At 46.0% G+C, this 18,318-nt stretch overlaps 1 protein-coding gene across 1 annotated transcript in view; it reads right to left on the bottom strand.

Annotated features, from left to right (window-relative positions):
• HEATR1 (HEAT repeat containing 1) overlaps positions 1–18,318 on the bottom strand; it is a 693,629-nt gene that overhangs the window by 62,509 nt on the left and 612,802 nt on the right. Inside the window, exons 40-41 of the mRNA XM_033935556.1 lie at positions 16,935–17,039; positions 8,750–8,918 (exon numbers count right to left, since the gene is read on the bottom strand). Coding sequence (XP_033791447.1) covers positions 8,750–8,918; positions 16,935–17,039 — 274 coding nt within the window. The remainder of the gene's footprint in view (positions 1–8,749; positions 8,919–16,934; positions 17,040–18,318) is intronic.

The raw sequence follows: 18,318 nt of genomic DNA on the forward strand, positions 1-18,318 counted from the left end.
TTGGATGAAAGAGGGAACCGATAATGTAGGTTAGGCTGCTGCTAGATTAGTCTTTGTCAAAAACAAATCCTCAATGTGTATAATATAAAAACACAGTAAGCATGTGAGCAAAAACACTCATGAATATTTACCCACAATATCTAAACAAACTTAGTCATAAGCTAAGTGAGCCTAGTAACCAAGACAGTTAAAGCTCTACTGCCTTCTAAATGCTTAGACTTTGCCAGGGATTTTTCAGCCCATTAACACACACAACATCATAGGTGTACACTTGGGCCCGGATTCTGTATAGGATGCCCGCCCAAACTAGACCCGATTCTGTAACCGATATCCGGTTACAGAACTGGGCTACTTTAGATGCGGCTGCTATACTTAATCGCAGCAAGGGATTTCCCCGCTGTGATTAGTATAGTGGCCGTGGCTACGGCCGCCAGTCTCCCCTCCCCTCCGACGATCGCGGCAGGAGGGTGCCCAAACCCTCCTGCCAACAGAACCCCACAATCGCCGGCAGGAAAGTGCTCAACCCTTCCTGCTGGTAGGCCCTGCCCCCCGAAGATCGCTGGCAGGAGGATACCCAAACCCTCCTGCCTGACTCCCCCAACAACCCCCCCAACCCTCCCCCCCACCCCTTGTACTTACCTGCAAGTTGGCCAAACGGTCCTCGCACCGTCCGGCCAGCAGGCCCGCCTCCATCCAAATGAGAGGGATTCGCCCCTCCCCAACAGGTGGGTTGGGCAGGGGAGAAGTGGGCCTGCCTCATTTGGACAAAGGTAAGCCTGCTGGTCGAACGGTCCTAGGACTGTCCGGCCAACTTGCGGGTAAGTCCGAGAGAGGGGGGGTTCCGAGGTGAGGGGGTTTTCGTTGGGGGGGGGGGTCCAGGGATGGGAGGTTGAGGCGTTTTGTTGGTGGGCGTTGTTGTGGGGGTCTGGCAGGAGTGGTCGGGGCCTACCAGCAGAAGGGTTGAGCACCTTCCTGCCAGTGATCATAGGGTTTTGTCAGCACGAGGGATTGGTCACCCTCCTGCCGCGATCGTCAAGGGTGGGGTGATCTACCGGCAGGAGGGGTTGGGCACCCTCCTGCCATGATCGTCGGAGGGGAGGGGAGACTGGCGGCTATAGCCACGGCCACTATACTAATCGTGGCAGGGAGATCCCTTGCCACGATTAAGTATAGCAGCCTCGTCTACTTACCATGTAGGTCCGCATTTTGCTGGCCTACATTGTAAGCATCTCCCGCTCTACTAGGGAGACGCATAGGGCCGCCTTGGATCCCCTAAGGCTTCCACCTAGCCTTAGGCGAGCTTAGGCGGGCCTCCCTAGGCTCCCAGAGGCGCCTTCAGTACAGGCGGCCTGCCTGGGGAGAATTTTTCTAGAAAACGTGCCTCCCGATTGGCTGATTAGACAGCTGTAGAACACCTACAGCTGCCTATAATCGGGATGCACTTTGCAGAATCCGGGCTTCGGTGTGTAAGAAAATGATCAATTAATCAAATCAAAACCAATAATTGATGAGTGCTTGCCGTGAAATAACATGAAAACGTATTTCAAAAAATTATTTTGCAGTCTAAATAGCACTTATCTCTAAATTTTTCATTCTTCGTCGTGAGGCTGTGCCGGTTCTGCAACAGGCTTATCATCCAATACTGCTACTAGATGCCAATCTCTGCTGAAGCCCCAGGTTCTACTGAGCTCGGTTTTGAGGCAACTTTCCCCTTCTTCAGGTATCTACACTTGCTTAATAGATCCGCAAATGTAAAGCACACTGAGATAGAGCATAGTTAATTGCCAACATGTCTTTCGAGGTAAAATACGCTATGCATCCGATTTAAAGTACATCATATGTGCCATCATTCAACTTAATTAACATTATCACAGTAAATGACGTGGGATACAATGAGAAATCAAGAGGATTCCGAAAGCAAACTTTTAGCGTGGAAATTCAAATATACGAGTGTAAAATAAGCAGAAAATAACCGCCTGAAGCCTGCGGGAATTGACCTCGTATATTCTAAATATTCAATACATTCATTCAGTCATTTGGGTATTACTGCATCCAGTTCAAATATCCAAAACCGTTCCCTATACTGGATACAATCCTTCCTATTCCCTACGTAAGTCTCAGGGATTTGTTCAATAACAAGCCATCTCGTATTCTCAAAAACATGGCTGTATTCCATGCAATGTGAAACCATGGGAGCTGTTAACACCAAGGTATGGATTCTACCGTACTTTTATGTTCCACCAGTCTGTTCTTAATTTGCCTAGTAGTGCTGCCAACATAAATCAAATTACATGGGCAGATGATAATGTACACTGTCCAAGATGATTTACAAATGGCTGTATGATGTAATTTGTGCATCTTGCTTGTGCTCGGATGAACCCAATTGTCACAACTGAGGGAAGTGGTACACACTGAACATTGGCTGCACGGATTGTGACTGCTTAAATGAATATCTGAAATAGATAACAGGACATGCTTCCACTTGTTAAATGATTTGCCCAATTTTTAGGTCTAGTGAAGGCTATACACTGTAATGTCGCCAAGAGCTTGTATAGGTATGTGCGATGCACAAATGGAAGAAATAAATAAAATACATGGTCCTTGTTCAAATATCTCTTGCATGGTTAAAATATGCCAATGTTTGCGGACAATTTTTGGCCACCTTAGGGGCTTTATCAGAGAAAGTCAGCACACAAATTTGTTTATCCAAAGGTTGTCTCTGTTGAGTTTGTAACAGCAGATTTGAACACGTAAATATGCTTGTTTGATAGTCCATTCTGGATAATTTCTATCACAAAACCTTTGAAATAGGATCTTGGCTTGGCTTTTAAATTCCGCATCTGAAGAACAAATACATCAAATCCTCACAAACTGCCTATTGGTAGAGCTTGTCTGAGTCTTGATGGATGACAGCTGTTATAATACAAGTAAGTGTTTCTATCTGTTTCTTTCTGGTATACCATTGAATGTAACTGAACGAATGCATTGAGTGGAACATTATTTAGAAAGTATGCAGTCAGTGCCTGCAGGCTTCAGGCGGTTATTTTCTGCTTATTTTATACTCGTATATTTGAACTTCCACACTGAGCCGCGTGTAGGCAGCGGCGAAGAGACACAGGAGCCAGAGAGAGAAGTCAGAAGAGGGGAGAAGGAGAACAGCGGAGCGGGTAGCGGCGAGAGGAGGCTCCGCCCACCCCCACCGCGTCAGCGCAGCATCATCGGCCGGGCTCCTCCTTAAGAGGAAGGGAGCCAACAGCGCCCCGCCGTTCGGCGCGCAGCAAAGGCGCTCGCCTTAGCGAGAGTGCCTTTGCGAAGGGCCTTAAGAAGGGCCGGGTCACTACATCTAAGGACCCCAAGATAAGAAGACAATCAAGGTAAGGACACATCCACATACAAACAAGAAAGGCGTAGGGTTAACAAACACAGAACAAAAGGCAGAGTAGGCCCAGGGAGGACCACACATATAGGGAAACGACAGGCAAGGAAGGCACCGAAGAATAGAAGCAGGGGCAGAGGACAAGAAGCACGGGCAGAAGATAAAGTAGAGGCAGGCCAAGCAGGTAGCACACCTGCGAACATACACAAAGACAGCAACAAGCACAGCAGAACAAAATAAGGCGGAATCAAGGAAAAACACAAATACACGAGCAAGCGGAGAAGGCAAACACAAGGCAAACAAGAGGCAAACATACACACACGCACAAGCAAAGGGGAGCGGAAGACAAAGAAGGTAAGGAAGAGCCAGGCGCAGGGGTGAACATACTAGCATCAGGACTCCTAAAGGGCAGACAAGAATGCAAGCTGAAGGAACACAGAGGATGAGCTTCCCAGTGTACTGCACGGACTGCCACATGACGACTACCTCCCCTCCGGGTTGCAGTCATACGTGTGCGGGCGTTGTCAGGAACTGAAGAGCTTGAGGAGAGAAGTCAGTCACCTGAAGTTGAGGATCCAGGAACTAGAGGGACTCTACATCTCAGAAGACCCCTTCCAGATAGCCGAAGATCTCACGCGAGAGGGGCGCATCGAGGAGCAGGTCAGGGAGCTCTAGAAGTTCATTGAAGATGCCTATAGGAGAGTGGAAGAGCAGGAACACGAGAAGAGGAGAGACGAGGAGGACACACAGAGAAGAAGACAAGAAGCATCTGACACCAAGGTAGACGATACCTACGGAGGAAGTTTACTGAAAGAAGAGGAGAGGCACTCTCAGTGCCTAGAGCGAGAAGAAATGAGGAGCACCAGGGACACAGACCTGCAATCGCAACGGAGGCTGAAAAAGGGGAAATCTGCAATCCTGGTGGGAGACTCAATCATAAGGCAAGTAGATAGTCACTTAGCAGGAGGGAGAGAGGATCGGCTAGTGACCTGTCTCCCAGGAGCAAGAACAAAGGACATCGTCGAAAGAATCCTGGAGGGAGCAGAGACGGAAGAGACAGCAGTGATAGTCCACGTTGGGACGAACGATGTCATCAGGAGAGACTACAGCAAGAATGCACTGACCAAACAGTTCAAGATCCTAGGAAGGAAACTGAAGATGAGGACCCAGAGGATAGCCTTCTCAGAGATCCTGCCAGTACCGAGGGCAGAAACGAAGAGGCAGACGGAACTACAATCAATAAATGCGTGGATGAGGAGATGGTGTGAGGAAGAGGGATTTCTCTTCGTGAGGAACTGGACAGCGTTCTGGGGAAAGAACAAGCTCTACAAGAAGGATGGTCTACACCTGAGCATGGCAGGAACTAGACAACTAGCAAATAACATCAGAAGAGCGTTAGAGCAAGCTTTAAACTAAACGGAAGGGGAAAGCCGACAGTCGACCTGATATCGACGGTTCGGGAGACAGTACCCAGTGAAGGTACTGAGGGGGAAAAATGCTGGGCAGACACATGTGGACAGCAACAGCTTATGGAAAAACAAGGGAGACAGAAGAAGAGAGAGGAGGACATGATTATCATACTACAAGGGGAAGTCAAAAAGGAACGGGAAGATGGGAAGGCACAAGAAGAAGAAAATACGAACATGCCACATGGGCAAGGCAATAGAAACATACCACAAAGGGAGGACAAAGGAGATAAAATGCAGGAGTTGGCTGGCCAGGAAGAGGACAGAAAGAAGACTGAAGCACATGGGAAAACAGCAAGGAAGACTAAATGCCAGGACTTGAACTGCATGTACACTAATGCAAGGAGCCTAAGGAACAAAATGGGGGAATTGGAAGTCATGGCCAAAAATGAGAACCTAGACATCATAGGGATCACAGAAACATGGTGGAACGAGGAAAACAAATGGGACATAGTACTGCCAGGGTATAAACTTTACCGAAAAGATAGGACTTATCCGAAAGGAGGATGAATAGCACTGTACATAAGGGAAACCATTCACTCAACCAGTGTGGATACAGCAGCGGCAAATGGACAACTAGAGTCATTGTGGGTTAAAATACCAGGAAAAAACGGATCCGAGATAAAGATGGTACTGATCTACCGTCCACCTGGGCAATCTGAAGCAGTGGATACAGAAATGGTAGCCGAGCTGAGGAGGGAATGCAAGAACGCTAACACTATAGTTATGGGAGATTTCAACTATCCCGGGATAGACTGGCGTCTTGGAAATTCAAAATGTACGAAGGAAACGGAGTTCCTGGAAGCCATCCAAGACTGTTTCATGGAACAACTTGTCCAGACTCCAACGAGAGGGGCAGCGATCCTGGATCTGATCCTCAACGGGCTTAAAGGACCTGCAAAGGGAGTGGAAGTAATGGGACCGCTAGGAAACAGTGACCACAACATGATTCTGTTCCAAGTGGAAGTAGGATTACCAAAGGGGAAGAGATCAAAGGGAACAGCGTTTAACTTCAGGAAAGGGAACTATGATGCCATGAGACAAATGGTGAGGAAGAAGCTCAGAAACAGCTCCGTCTGTGGAGCAAGCCTGGTCCCTACTCAAGGACACGGTAAGCGAGGCACAAAACCTATATGTACCCAGATTTAGGAAAGGATGCAAAAAGAATCAGACTAAAGACCCAGCATGGATAAACAATGAAGTAAAGACAGTGATAGGAGACAAGAAAACATCATTTCAGAAGTGGAAGAAGGACAAAACTGAAGGAAATTGGAAAGAGCACAGGAAGCATCAGAAAGAATGTCACCGAGTGGTCAGAAAAGCCAAGAAAGAATACGAGAAGAGACTAGCCAAGGAAGCAAGAAATTTTAAACCATTTTTCAGATATGTAAAAGGGAAACAGCCAGCGAGGGAGGAGGTGGGACCTCTGGATGAGGGAGACAAGAAAGGAGTGGTGAAGGTGGAAAAAGAGGTGGCTGATAGATTAAACAAGTTCTTCGCGTCGGTCTTTACAAAAGAAGACACATCCAGCGTGCCGGAACCGGAAAAAATCTTCAAAGGGGATCAGGAGGATATATTATCATGCTTGGAGGTAAGCCTCGAAGACGTTCTAAGGCAGATAGATAGATTAAAAATTGACAAATCTCCTGGCCCAGATGGGATCCACCCGAGAATACTGAAAGAGCTCAGAGACGAAATAGCGGAGTTACTCAGGCATATTTGCAACCTATCCTTGAGAACAGGGATAATCCCGGAAGATTGGAGGATAGCAAATGTTACACCAATCTTCAAAAAAGGATCGAGAGGCGACCGGGGGAACTATAGACCGGTGAGCTTGACCTCAGTTCCGGGGAAGATCAGGGAAGGTATCAATAAGCATATAGAAAAAAAATAAACTGATGAGAACAAGCCAGCACGGTTTCGTGCCAAACGAATCTACTACATTTCTTTGAGGGGATAAGCAAACATTTGGACCAAGGTAACCCCATTGACATAGTTTATCTGGATATCCAAAAAGCCTTTGACAAGGTACCCCATGAGCGCCTGCTGAAGAAACTGTGGAACCACAGGGTGGAAGGGGACGTCCACAGATGGATCCAAAATTGGCTAGTGGATAGGAAGCAGAGGGTAGTAGTAAAAGGACACTACTCTGACTGGAAAGGGGTCACGAGTAGTGTCCCGCAGGGGTCAGTGCTGGGACCGCTGCTGTTCAATATATTCATTAATGATCTGGAAACGGGCACGAAGTGCGAAGTTATCAAGTTCGCGGACGATACAAAACTCTCCAACAGGGTCAAAACTGTTGAGAAATGCAAAGAACTGCAGAGCGACCTGAACAAACTGTGTGAGTGGGCAAAAAGATGGCAGATGAGCTTCAATGTGGAGAAATGTAAGGTCTTGCACATGGGGAAAGGGAACCCCATGTACAGCTATACGATGGGAGGAAGGGTGATGGGGAAAGGCACCCTAGAAAAAGACCTGGGGGTATTGGTGGATACAACAATGAAGCCAGCAGCGCAATGTGCAGCGGCCTCAAAGAAAGCGAACAGAATGCTGGGCATTATCAAAAAAGGTATCACTACCAGAACGAAGGAGGTTATCTTGCCATTGTATCGAGCAATGGTGCAACCACATCTGGAATACTGTGTCCAATACTGGTCACCGTACCTTAAGAAAGACATGGCGATACTTGAGAGGGTCCAGAGGAGAGCAACTAGGATGATAAAAGGAATGGAGAACCTTTCATATGCCGAAAGGTTAGACAAACTGGGGCTCTTTACCCTGAAAAAGTGGAGACTGAGAGGAGACATGATACAGACATATAAAATCATGAAAGGCATAGAGAGGGTGGAGAGGGATTCTTCAGACTAGTGGGGACAACAAAAACAAGAGGTCACTCAGAAAAACTGAGAGGGGACAGATTCAAAATGAATGCAAGGAAGTTTTTCTTCACTCAAGAGGGTGGTGGACACCTGGAACACGCTTCCAAAGGAAGTAATAGGACAGAGTACAATACTGGGTTTCAAAAAGGGACTGGATGACTTCCTGGAAGCGAAGGGGATTGCAGGGTATAGATAGAAGGTTACTCTACAGGACAAAAGCGAAAAGCGTATGTGAGTTTTAGGGTAGGAACACTATCAGGTCCTGGACCTGAGGGGCCGCCGCGTGAGCGGACTGCCGGGCACGATGGACCTCCGGTCTGACCTGACAGAGGCAAGTCTTATGTTCTTATGTAAAAGTTTGCTTTTGGGCTCCTCTTGATTTCTCATTGTATCCCGCATATCATTTACTGTAATAGCGTCAATAAAGTTGAATGAAGATGACGGCACATATGACGTACTTTAAAGCGGATGCATAGCATATTTTACCTCTGAAGATACATTGGCAGTTAACTATGCTTTTATCTCAGTATTTTTAGCGCGCTTTACATTTAAAGTTCTATTAAGCAAGTGTAGGTTCCTGAAGAAAGGGAAAGTTGCCTCAAAACCATGCTCAGTAGAACCTGAGCCTTCAGCAGAGATTGGCATCTAGCAGCAATATTGGATAAGCCTGTTTCAGAACCGGTATTTTGCAATGATTATTGTTGATATTTTCAATAATAAAAAGTAAAAAAAAGAAAAAGAGTGCGCTTGACAATGAGCTTTGAAAGCACATAGCCACATTGACTTTTTTCTCTTTTGAGCTCCAAAATAATTTTTTAAAAATTTGAACCACAAAAAGACTTATACTAGCTGTATGGGTAAGGGTGGAGGCCCCCTCATATTAGGTATGGTGAAATTATCTTCATGCAGTCCTGCTACTGAGGTGGAATGCAATATTGTAATTTTAAAAAATACCCTTAAAGGCTATGTAATAAATTTATGTTTTTGTGTTCATCATGGTAAAAAGATGTGGCTATGATGTGTACCAGTTTTCATGGTGTTGAGCTGGTTCAGGTGCTCAGCGAAAGGCTTCACCAGGTGACCAGCAAAGAGTGTGAAGAGCCCTTTCAGTTTGTCAGCGATTTGATCAGCCAGACGATAAAATGTCAGCAGCCTGTCCTTTGAAGTCTCTTCTGTCTTGCACCAGTCAAACAACTAGAAGGAATTAGAACAAGATCAGTTTACACTAGGGCTGAATTTTGATTAACATTTTTAATTGTTATCAAACTTCCAATTAAAAAAAAAATTAAACATGATTAAACAAACAATTAGAGGTATTCTATTTATTAATTTCCCTTTGCAACTCCTCGTGATTCTGGGCAAGCCAATTAACCCTCCATTGCCCCAGGTACAAAATAAGTACCTGTATATTATAGATAAACCCCTATGCTTCTAACCACAGGAAAGCAGTATATAAAATCCCATTCCCCTTCCCTTCCCTAAAGTACTGATAATCTCCCTCCCTCCTCAGATCCAACATTGCTCCCTTCTTTTCTTCCAGGTCCATTTTCTTTCTCCCCTTCCTTCCTCCCTCACTCCCATTGTCCAGCACCTCTCCCTCCCTCCCCTCCACCCTCATGAGCAGCGACACAAACTGGGAGCTCCTGGAGTTTAGTTTATCTGGCATTTGATATACCACCTTTCAGAAGTAATCAAAGCGGTTTACCATTAAAATCATAGGAAAAAGAAAAGAACTACATAATATCAACAGGACAATGGAAAATGTAGAGAAAGGAGGAGAAAAGACAAAAATAAAATTTACAAAATTAACAATCTGCACACTATTGCTGGTTCCTCCAAACTCCTAACCGTTCAAAAAAGCTAGGGAAAATAAATGGGTCTTTAGTGAGGAACTAAATCTTGTATAGGACTGTTCAATATAAAGTTCAATGGGGAGGGAGCTCATCAGCTCAGCCATAGCTTCCATTGGTGGCCCCTCCAGTTCTACTTGTGGGTGTGCAGCTCACTCCTCTCCCCCTACCTGGCGTTCAGCATCTGCCCTGCCTTTACAGAGAGCAGGGCAGGCAGGAGAAAGTCAGGAGGCAGGTGAGCAGGAGAAAGAACAGAATCGGAAGTGGAGAGAGAGGAGAAAGAGAAGAAAGAACAGAAGCAGGGCAGGCGAGAGTGAGGGGCAGCAGTGGCAAGGGGTAGCTCTGCACACCCCTCTGACATCAACCAAGCACTGATCCGAAGCTCCCCCTTAAAAGGGGAGGAGCCAATGGCACTCAGCCGTTCGGCGTGTGAAGGCGTGCGTTAAAGGCACTCGCCTTAGCAAAAGCACCTTTGCGAAGGGATGACTCACTGCAAAGAACAGAAGGCAACCACAGCAGACACAGGATACACAAGCAAGAAGCAAGCAAGGGTAGTAGGTTTAAAATCAGGAGAGGGACTTCACAGTAACACCAAGGACTCTACACAGAATCATACACAAGGAGAAGCCTATATGCCTTCTGAAGTACTTTGTCTGAAGTATAAGAAGGCATATAGGCATATAGGAAACAGGGAGAAGCCACTTCAGACAGCAGACCGGCAAGCAGACAGCAATGGAAGCAGAAGACAGAAGCAGGATGTTGAGCTACCCAGTTTTCTGCACTGTTTACCATATGTATGACTACCTCCTCTCTGTGAGGCAGTCTTATGTATGCACTCGATGTGAGGAACTGAAGGGCCTGAAGTGAGAGGGAAAAGAGGATGAGACGAAGAAGAAGAAGTCCTGGTGGGATACAGGTGAAGCAGGATAAGTCCTTTGGATAAAGGTGAAGTAACCAGACTTCACAGGAGAAAAACCCCCTCCCCTCCCTCTTGCTCTAATAAATCAGTATATTAACTGTAAAAGATATTTCATAATCCACTTGCCAGCTGGCCTATAGTGATTGAGAAATATTCTGTTTCTGAGTTAGCTATGGTAAGCAAAAACTTGTAAGAAACAAGACTTAAAATCCGATGCATGGCACCTGGCCGGATATTATGCAAAGAGGAACACAGCTCATGATCAGAAAAATAGAATTCTCAAGAACATTATTTAGCAAGATATATCATGTGTTACCACAGCAGAGAAGGAATTTTGGACTCGGAATTGCATATATGGTACAGGGAAAAGGGCATTTGCAGGAAAGGGTTAGGCCTTACGGTAAACTGAACAGACGTATAAGATGACACAAATAGATAAGCCAATAAATGAATCTACTTATGTATTGACGTATAAGAAAAATAACCAATAAAGATGTATCATGTGATTTAGGCTAACGTGGTATTGACCACCAAGAAATGTATAAAACCAGGCCTATAAGCAGAGGTAATCAGAACAGACATCAGAGGACCCTCAGGCCTGAGGATCACATCTGTTACATTATATGCTGAATTATTTATGTTTGTAAGCTGTTACTGATTTGCTAATAAATATATACCTATTGAAACCAGTATATAGTGTGTGGAGTCTCCATTCCGAAGTAGGCCTAGACAGCGGCCTACTTCAGAAGAAACAAGTTAGACTCCTGGAAGGCAGAATACCGGAACTAGAAGCACTTCGAGCAGTGGAGGAGGAGGACAGAGAGGCAAAAAACTTCAAGTCAGAGGAAACCATTGAGGAAGAAGTCCGGGAGTTAGAGAAGTTCATCGAGGAGGCTTACAGGGAGGCCATGGAAAATCACTAACAATAGTGCAACTGCCAAGATACACCTACAGTGAGTGAGGACCACCTGGAGGACAACCACAAAGAAGAAATAGGTGACACAGCAGCGAGACCTGGACACAGCCAAGGGAACTCACAGGAAGACCAGTCTGGTGCAAGTCAATGCCAGGATGAGGGAAGATGGAAGTGCACAGATGACACAGACCTACGGCTGGAGAGATGGCCATACACCAGGGACACGGACCTGTAGCTAGAGAGACAAGAGAAGATAGGACAGCAATCGTCGTGGGGGACTCCATTATCAGACAAGTCGACAGCCACATAGCGGAAGGAAGACAGGATCAGCTGGTGACCTGCCTAACGGGAGCCAAGGTAGAAGATATAGTGAGCCATATCGACAGGATCATCGACAGCGTGGAAGAGCGTGGTGAACCACATGGGGACAAACAATGTGAGCAACAGGAACTACAGCAGGGAAGCACTGAAGGACCAGCTCCGGATGCTAGGAGGGAAGCTGAAGACTAGAACACCGAGGGTATTGTTCTCAGAGATCCTGCCATTACCCAGAGCCGATGAGAAGAGGGAGACGGAGCTGCAAACAGTCAACACATGGATGAGGAGCTGGTGTGAGGAAGAAGGATTCCACTTTGTGCGCAACTGGACGATGTTCTGGGGGAAGAGCAAACTATACAGGAAGGATGGACTCCACCTCAGCCGAGATGGAACAAGGCTACTTGCAAGCAACATCAAGTGAGAAATTGAGAAGTTTTAAACTAGGAAGGGGAAAGCCGACAGTCGACCAAGGGTTGATGGTTCGGGAAATGGTATATCTAGAGGATACCATGCAGGAAGATTGCGGGGAAGACTCACCGGATCATAGGCAAGATCGAAATGGAGACAAGAGGGAAGGAAATGCAAGAAAGTAACAGGCCGCAAACTCAAGTGTATGTACACAAATGCAAGGAGCCTAAGGAATAAGATGGGGGAATTGGAAGCTATGGTACAAAAAGATAACCTTGACATCATGGAAACATGGTGGAATGAGGAAAAGGTCAGGAATACTGTGCTACCGGGATACAAGCTATACCGCAGAAACAGAGTAGGTAAAAAAATGGGGGTATTGTCCTATACATCAAAGAGGGAATTGAGTCTACCGGACAGAACACGCCAGAAATGAAAAATAAGGTAGAGTCTCTAAGGGCCAAAATTCTGGGAAAAAATGGAACAGAAATGAAGATCGGCATCTACTATTGATCCCCAGGGCAGAACGAAGAAACTGATGGAGAAATGACGGATGAGATTAAACGCAACTGCAAGGGAGGCAACACAGTTATCATGGGCAACTTCAATTATCTGGGGATAGAATGGAACCTAGGCACCTCTGGCTGCAGTAGGGAGACCAAGTTCCTGGATGCTGTAGGAGATTACTTCCTGGAACAACTTGTCAAGGAAAATTCGAGAGGAAATGCAATTCTGGACTTAATTCTAAATGGACTACAAGGACCGGCACAAGGTGTAGAAGTAGAAGGGACGCTGGGAAGCAGTGATCACAATATGATCCACTTCAACCTGGACACAGGGGCAAAACATCGATCCAGAACGATGGCCATGGCACTGAACTGCTGAAAAGGGAAATACAAAGGGATGAGACTCATGGTGGGGAAGAAGATTAAGAAGAGGATAAGCACTGTAAAAATGCTAGAGCAAGCATGGTCCCTTTTTAAGAACACAGTCACCAAGGCACAAAATCTCTATATACCGCATATCAACAAGAGATCCAAGAGGAAAAAGAACAAGGAACCGGCGTGGCTCACTGTAGAGGTGAAGGAAACGATCAGAGACAAGAAGACTTTGTTTAAGGGACAGAAAAAACGGACGAAAAAAGCACAAGCATCAAAGCAGGTATCATAAGGTAGTAAGAGGGGCCAAAAGAGACTACGAGGAAAAAATAGCCAAGGAGGCAAAAAACTTCAAGCCATTCTTTCTATATATTATACCACATTATAAGGGATATACAGTGGAACCTTGGTTTGCGAGTGTTTTGCAAGACGAACAAAACACTCAGCAAACTTTCGTCTCGCAAAAAGAGTGTTGACTCGCTACACGAGCTCTCACTAGGGTGGCCCAGGGGTGTGTGGGTACCTGTCTGTGGGTGCTGCAGCCCTTGCAGCGTGGTGGTTTCCTTTTCCCGGGGTCCCCGTGCGGCTCTCCTCACTCTTCGGTGATGCCTTTGCCGTTAACCAGCGCCTTCCGGCTTCCGATTCAAGCCGGCCATCCTCCAGATGCATGCACAGAACCTCTGAACTCCCCCGTCAAGCCGGCACCGCTCCAATAACACGCGCACCAAGTACAAGCATACAGGACGCTTTGCAGCACCCACAGACAGGTACCCACCCACTCCTGGGCCACCATAGTAAACCTTGGTTGTGGAACGGATTGTTTCAGTTTACATTGTGGCCTATGGGGACATGTGCTTTGATATACGAGTATTTTGGATTACAAGCATGCTTCTGGAACAAATTATGCTCGTAAACCAAGGTACCACTGTATTTGGCTGTTAAAATCAACTTTTTAAGATCACTTGTTTCTAATTCTACAATTTTGTCGATACTGGAACTTAACATTTACAGATCATGCTTCAAAACTGGATCAAGACTGTTCAATCAGCATGAATTATTTCTGACCAATGAGACTGCTTTCATCAGCCAATCCTAGTCCAGATGTCTAGGTAACGGCAGTAGTAAAAAGCATGGGTTTTTTGGGTTTCATACACTTTCTGCATCAATCATGAACAAAACTTGGAATCTGACATTGGAGGAGCAGGTTTGTGTGACAGTGATTAACGAGGAAGGATTTTCATGCCACAAGATCACCAGGAAAGCCAGCTGCAGTCACAGTGCAGTAGTAAAGATTGTACAAAAGAAGAAACTGATAAGATTCAGTGGTAGACAAGTCTTGGGCCTGTCGCCCACATGCATCACCACACCAAGACAACGTACTTTGATGCATTTCATTGAGTGGTCAGATGAGTGTCATGTCAGTGTCAGTTCATCAACAGTTCATCGCCAGTGCCTGCCATTTGGTCTGTGGGGATGCAAAGCACACAACAAGCCAATGATGACTGATGCCCAAAGGCGCAACCAGTTTGAGTGGATGTGGATGTACTCAAGCTGGACATGTGAAATATGGGAAAAAGTGGGAAAAGTCAATGAAAGCACTTTCTGCATGTTTGGTAACTAGGCCCACACCCACGTGAGAACATAAGAACATAAGAAATGCCTTCACCAGATCAGACCGAGGTCCATCTAGTCCGGTGCTCCGCACACACGGCGGCTCATTTAGGTACTCCTTTCTGGAGACCCGACTTTACCGTATCCTTCAATATGATATGCAAGAAGGTGTGCATCCAACCTGCGCTTGAATCGCAGTACAGTAGTCTCCGCCACAACCTCCTCCGGGAGTGCATTCCAAGCACCCACCACTCGCTGTGTGAAACAGAACTTCCTGACATTTGTCCTGAACCTGCTGCCGCTCAGTTTCAGGCTATGACCTCTTGTTCGTGTTACACCAGAAAATGTTAGCAATGCTGCTTCTTGGTCTATTATATCAAATCCATTTAATATTTTAAAAGTCTCTATCAAATCCCCTCTCAGTCTTCTCTTCTCGAGGGTAAACAATCCCAGTTTCCTGAATCGTTCTTTGTAGCTCAAATGCTCCATTCCTTTGACAAGTTTCGTGGCTCGCCTCTGCACTTTCTCCAACAGAGTTATATCCCTCTTGAGGTATGGAGACCAGTGTTGGACACAATATTCTAAGTGCGGTCTGACCATTGTTCTATAAAGTGGCATTATGACATCTTCCGATCTACTCGTGATCCCCTTCTTAATTATGCCTAATATCCTGCTTGCTTTCTTCGCCGCTGCCGCACATTGTACCGATGGCTTTAGGGTACTGTCAATCAGTACCCCCAAATCCTTTTCTTGTTCGCATTTTGCTAATGTCACCCCCAACATCTTATACTCGTGTTCTTTGTTTTTCCTTCCTAGATGCATCACCTTGCATTTGTTTATGTTAAAGTTCATCTGCCACTTTGTCACCCACGTTTCCAGCTGGTTCAAATCTTTCTGGAGGTCCTCGCAGTCCCTTTGAGAGCCAACCACCCGACATAGTTTTGTATCATCTGCAAACTTTATTATATTGCATGTTGTTTCCTCTTCTAGGTCGTTTATAAAAATATTGAATAAGATAGGCCCAAGAACCGAGCCCTGGGGCACGCCGCTAGTGAGGAAATTTTCTGGAGAGGAATTCAAGCCCGAGTGCCTCAACCTCACTGTGAAGCATCCTTTGAAGGTCATGGTCTGGGGCTGCATGGCTGCCAGTGGTATCGAACATCTGTACATTATTAATGGAATGGTCAACGGGACCAAGTACATCACAATACTGCAAAAGTGCATTGTGTCATCAGCTTAACATCTGTTTCCAGGACAGTTCCTGTTCCAAGATGACAACACATCTTGCCATCACTCTAAACAGGTAATCAACTGGAAGCATCAGAACAACATTGAGTCAATCAACTGGCCTGCCCAATCTCTGGATCTAAATCCAATCAAGAACTTTTGGTACAAGGTAGCCTGGGAGATATCCAAGAGACATCCACCATCAAAACATGAGTTGATCTGAGTCATTCATTGCAGTCTGGAACCGCGTTGTCACCCATGATCATCTCATCAAACTGGTTCACTCAATGCCGACAGGATGCAGACAGGTGATCAAGAAAAGAGGGTGGCTCACCAAATACTGAGCCATCACTGACATAAAATGGCCTTTTTCAAGGCCACCTACATGAATATGAAGGATAGATAATGCTTGTGTGTACTTTCTGAGCAAGCGAAATACATTACTCAATTTACACAGAAAAATGATTAACATGGCAACTTTAGCAAACAAACTCAGAAATTTAAGGCCACGCTAGAATAAAAAGTTGATTCTAATAGACAAATGTATCACTTATAATGTGTTACACAGGGAAATCTAGTGGGACAACAAAAAATTAAAATAAAAGGTCAGAAAGTTGAAAGAATGCAAAATTCACAAGTGGTTCCAGACTTTTATACATCACTTTTGGTCTGCTCTGAAGCTTTCCCTCTAGCACATCATGCCTCCTCTAACATCACTTCTTGTTTCTGCATGGGCGGTATGGGTCCGATGTAAAGCTTCAGCGCAGACTGCAAGTGGCTAATGTACAACACTATCACTGCTACAGACCAATAGAAGACACTTTTAAGTTAGACCAGTATGGAGGGGTGTGATGCTGGATCATGCCAAGGATGGGGATTGAGAGCACAAGACAGCAAAAGAGATATTTGGAGGAGACAAGAAACAATGTAATGTGATTCATTTTTTAAATAACAATTAATAATTAATGCATTATTCACAGAGTTAACTACAATTAACTTGCAGCCCTAGTTTGCACTTTATCATTCACTGAAAAATTTCTCAAGGCCAATGACACCAATAAGCTGCAGCCCAAAAACACTTACCCTGAAGAAAAGAGGTCTGAAGGTGACCTCAGAAAGCTTCATGATCATAGTGATTAAACAGTCAATGATGTGGCCCTCTGTTTTTCCAACATCTTCCAGATTATCCTACAAAAAAGGCATACTATTACTCCAGAAGCAACACATGGAACAGTGTAAAACAAATGCCTATGGGAAATCAGATTATTTTTTTTCCAGTTTTTTATTCATTTTTTCATCTTTCATCAAGTGTACAATATTACATCAATTAGAATCATACATATCTCTTGATATTCTTATCTATTGTCATCTTAAAAACATAAATTAAACCCTTCCCCCATCCTCCCTTTCCACAAATATTGTAAATCAAGCATATCATATATGTGTTATAATCAAAAATATTGATTAAGACCAATAATATAAAAATAAATCCACCCTTTCCCATTATCTAATATAATAAAACGCTAGGCCGCGCATGCGCACTCCCATCGCGTGCGTCCATTTTCCGTGAGCTGTAGCGACCCGCAGGTAGGACTGCGCATGCACGGCTTACGGTTCAGTTTTTCGGTCTGCCCTGCTCCTCCTTGCCTTATTGTATTTTTTAGTTGAAAGACGCAGCGGTGGCTCCTCTCACGATCCCCGCCTGCGTCGGACTTTCGACGCAGGTGGGGATCAAGAGAGGAGCCAACGCCGCGTCTTTCAACTAAAAAATACAATACGGCAAGGAGCAGTAGGGAGCAGGCCAGACCGAAAAACTGAACCGTCTTTCAAAGCCGCGACTACCCCCTCCCAGTCATCAGGGACGCGGCAGAGGAAATTAGGCCAGTGGAAGACCCGAAGCAGCGTTTAGTGTGCCTGGGATGCTGCTGCTCCTGCCGGGTTTGTCAGCCCTGTAGCGGTGGGAGGGTCAACGGGGGTTTCAGTTGTGCTGGGTAGGGTCGGCGGGGTGGGGGGGAGGGAGGAGTCGGGGGGGAGTCAGGCAGGCATCGGAGAGGGGGGAGGTTCAGTGGAAGGGGAATGGGAGGCAGGCAGGCTGGCATTGGAGGAGGAGTGGGGGGGTTCAATGGAAGGCAGACAGGCAGGATGGCATGGGGGGGTTCCATGAAAACATGCTGCTCAGGGGGATGGGAGGCAGGCAGGCAGACTGGCATGGGGGGGGGGGGTTTCGCTGGAAGGGGGATGGGAGGCAGGCAGGCTGGTATTGGAGGGGGGTGGGGGGTTCAATGGAAGGCAGGCACGCAGGATGGCATCGGGGGGAGGGAGGTTCCATGGAAATATGCTGCAGGGGGATGGGAGGCAGGCAGGCAGGCAGGCTGGCATGGGGGGGTTTCAATGGAAGGCAGGCTGGCATCGGGGGGGAGGAAGGAGGCACTGGGGGCACTAAGGACATAGGAAGGGGCACTAAGGA

The sequence above is a fragment of the Geotrypetes seraphini genome, chromosome 3 (genome assembly GCF_902459505.1).
Source record: "Geotrypetes seraphini chromosome 3, aGeoSer1.1, whole genome shotgun sequence".
Taxonomy (NCBI): Eukaryota; Metazoa; Chordata; class Amphibia; order Gymnophiona; family Dermophiidae; genus Geotrypetes; species Geotrypetes seraphini.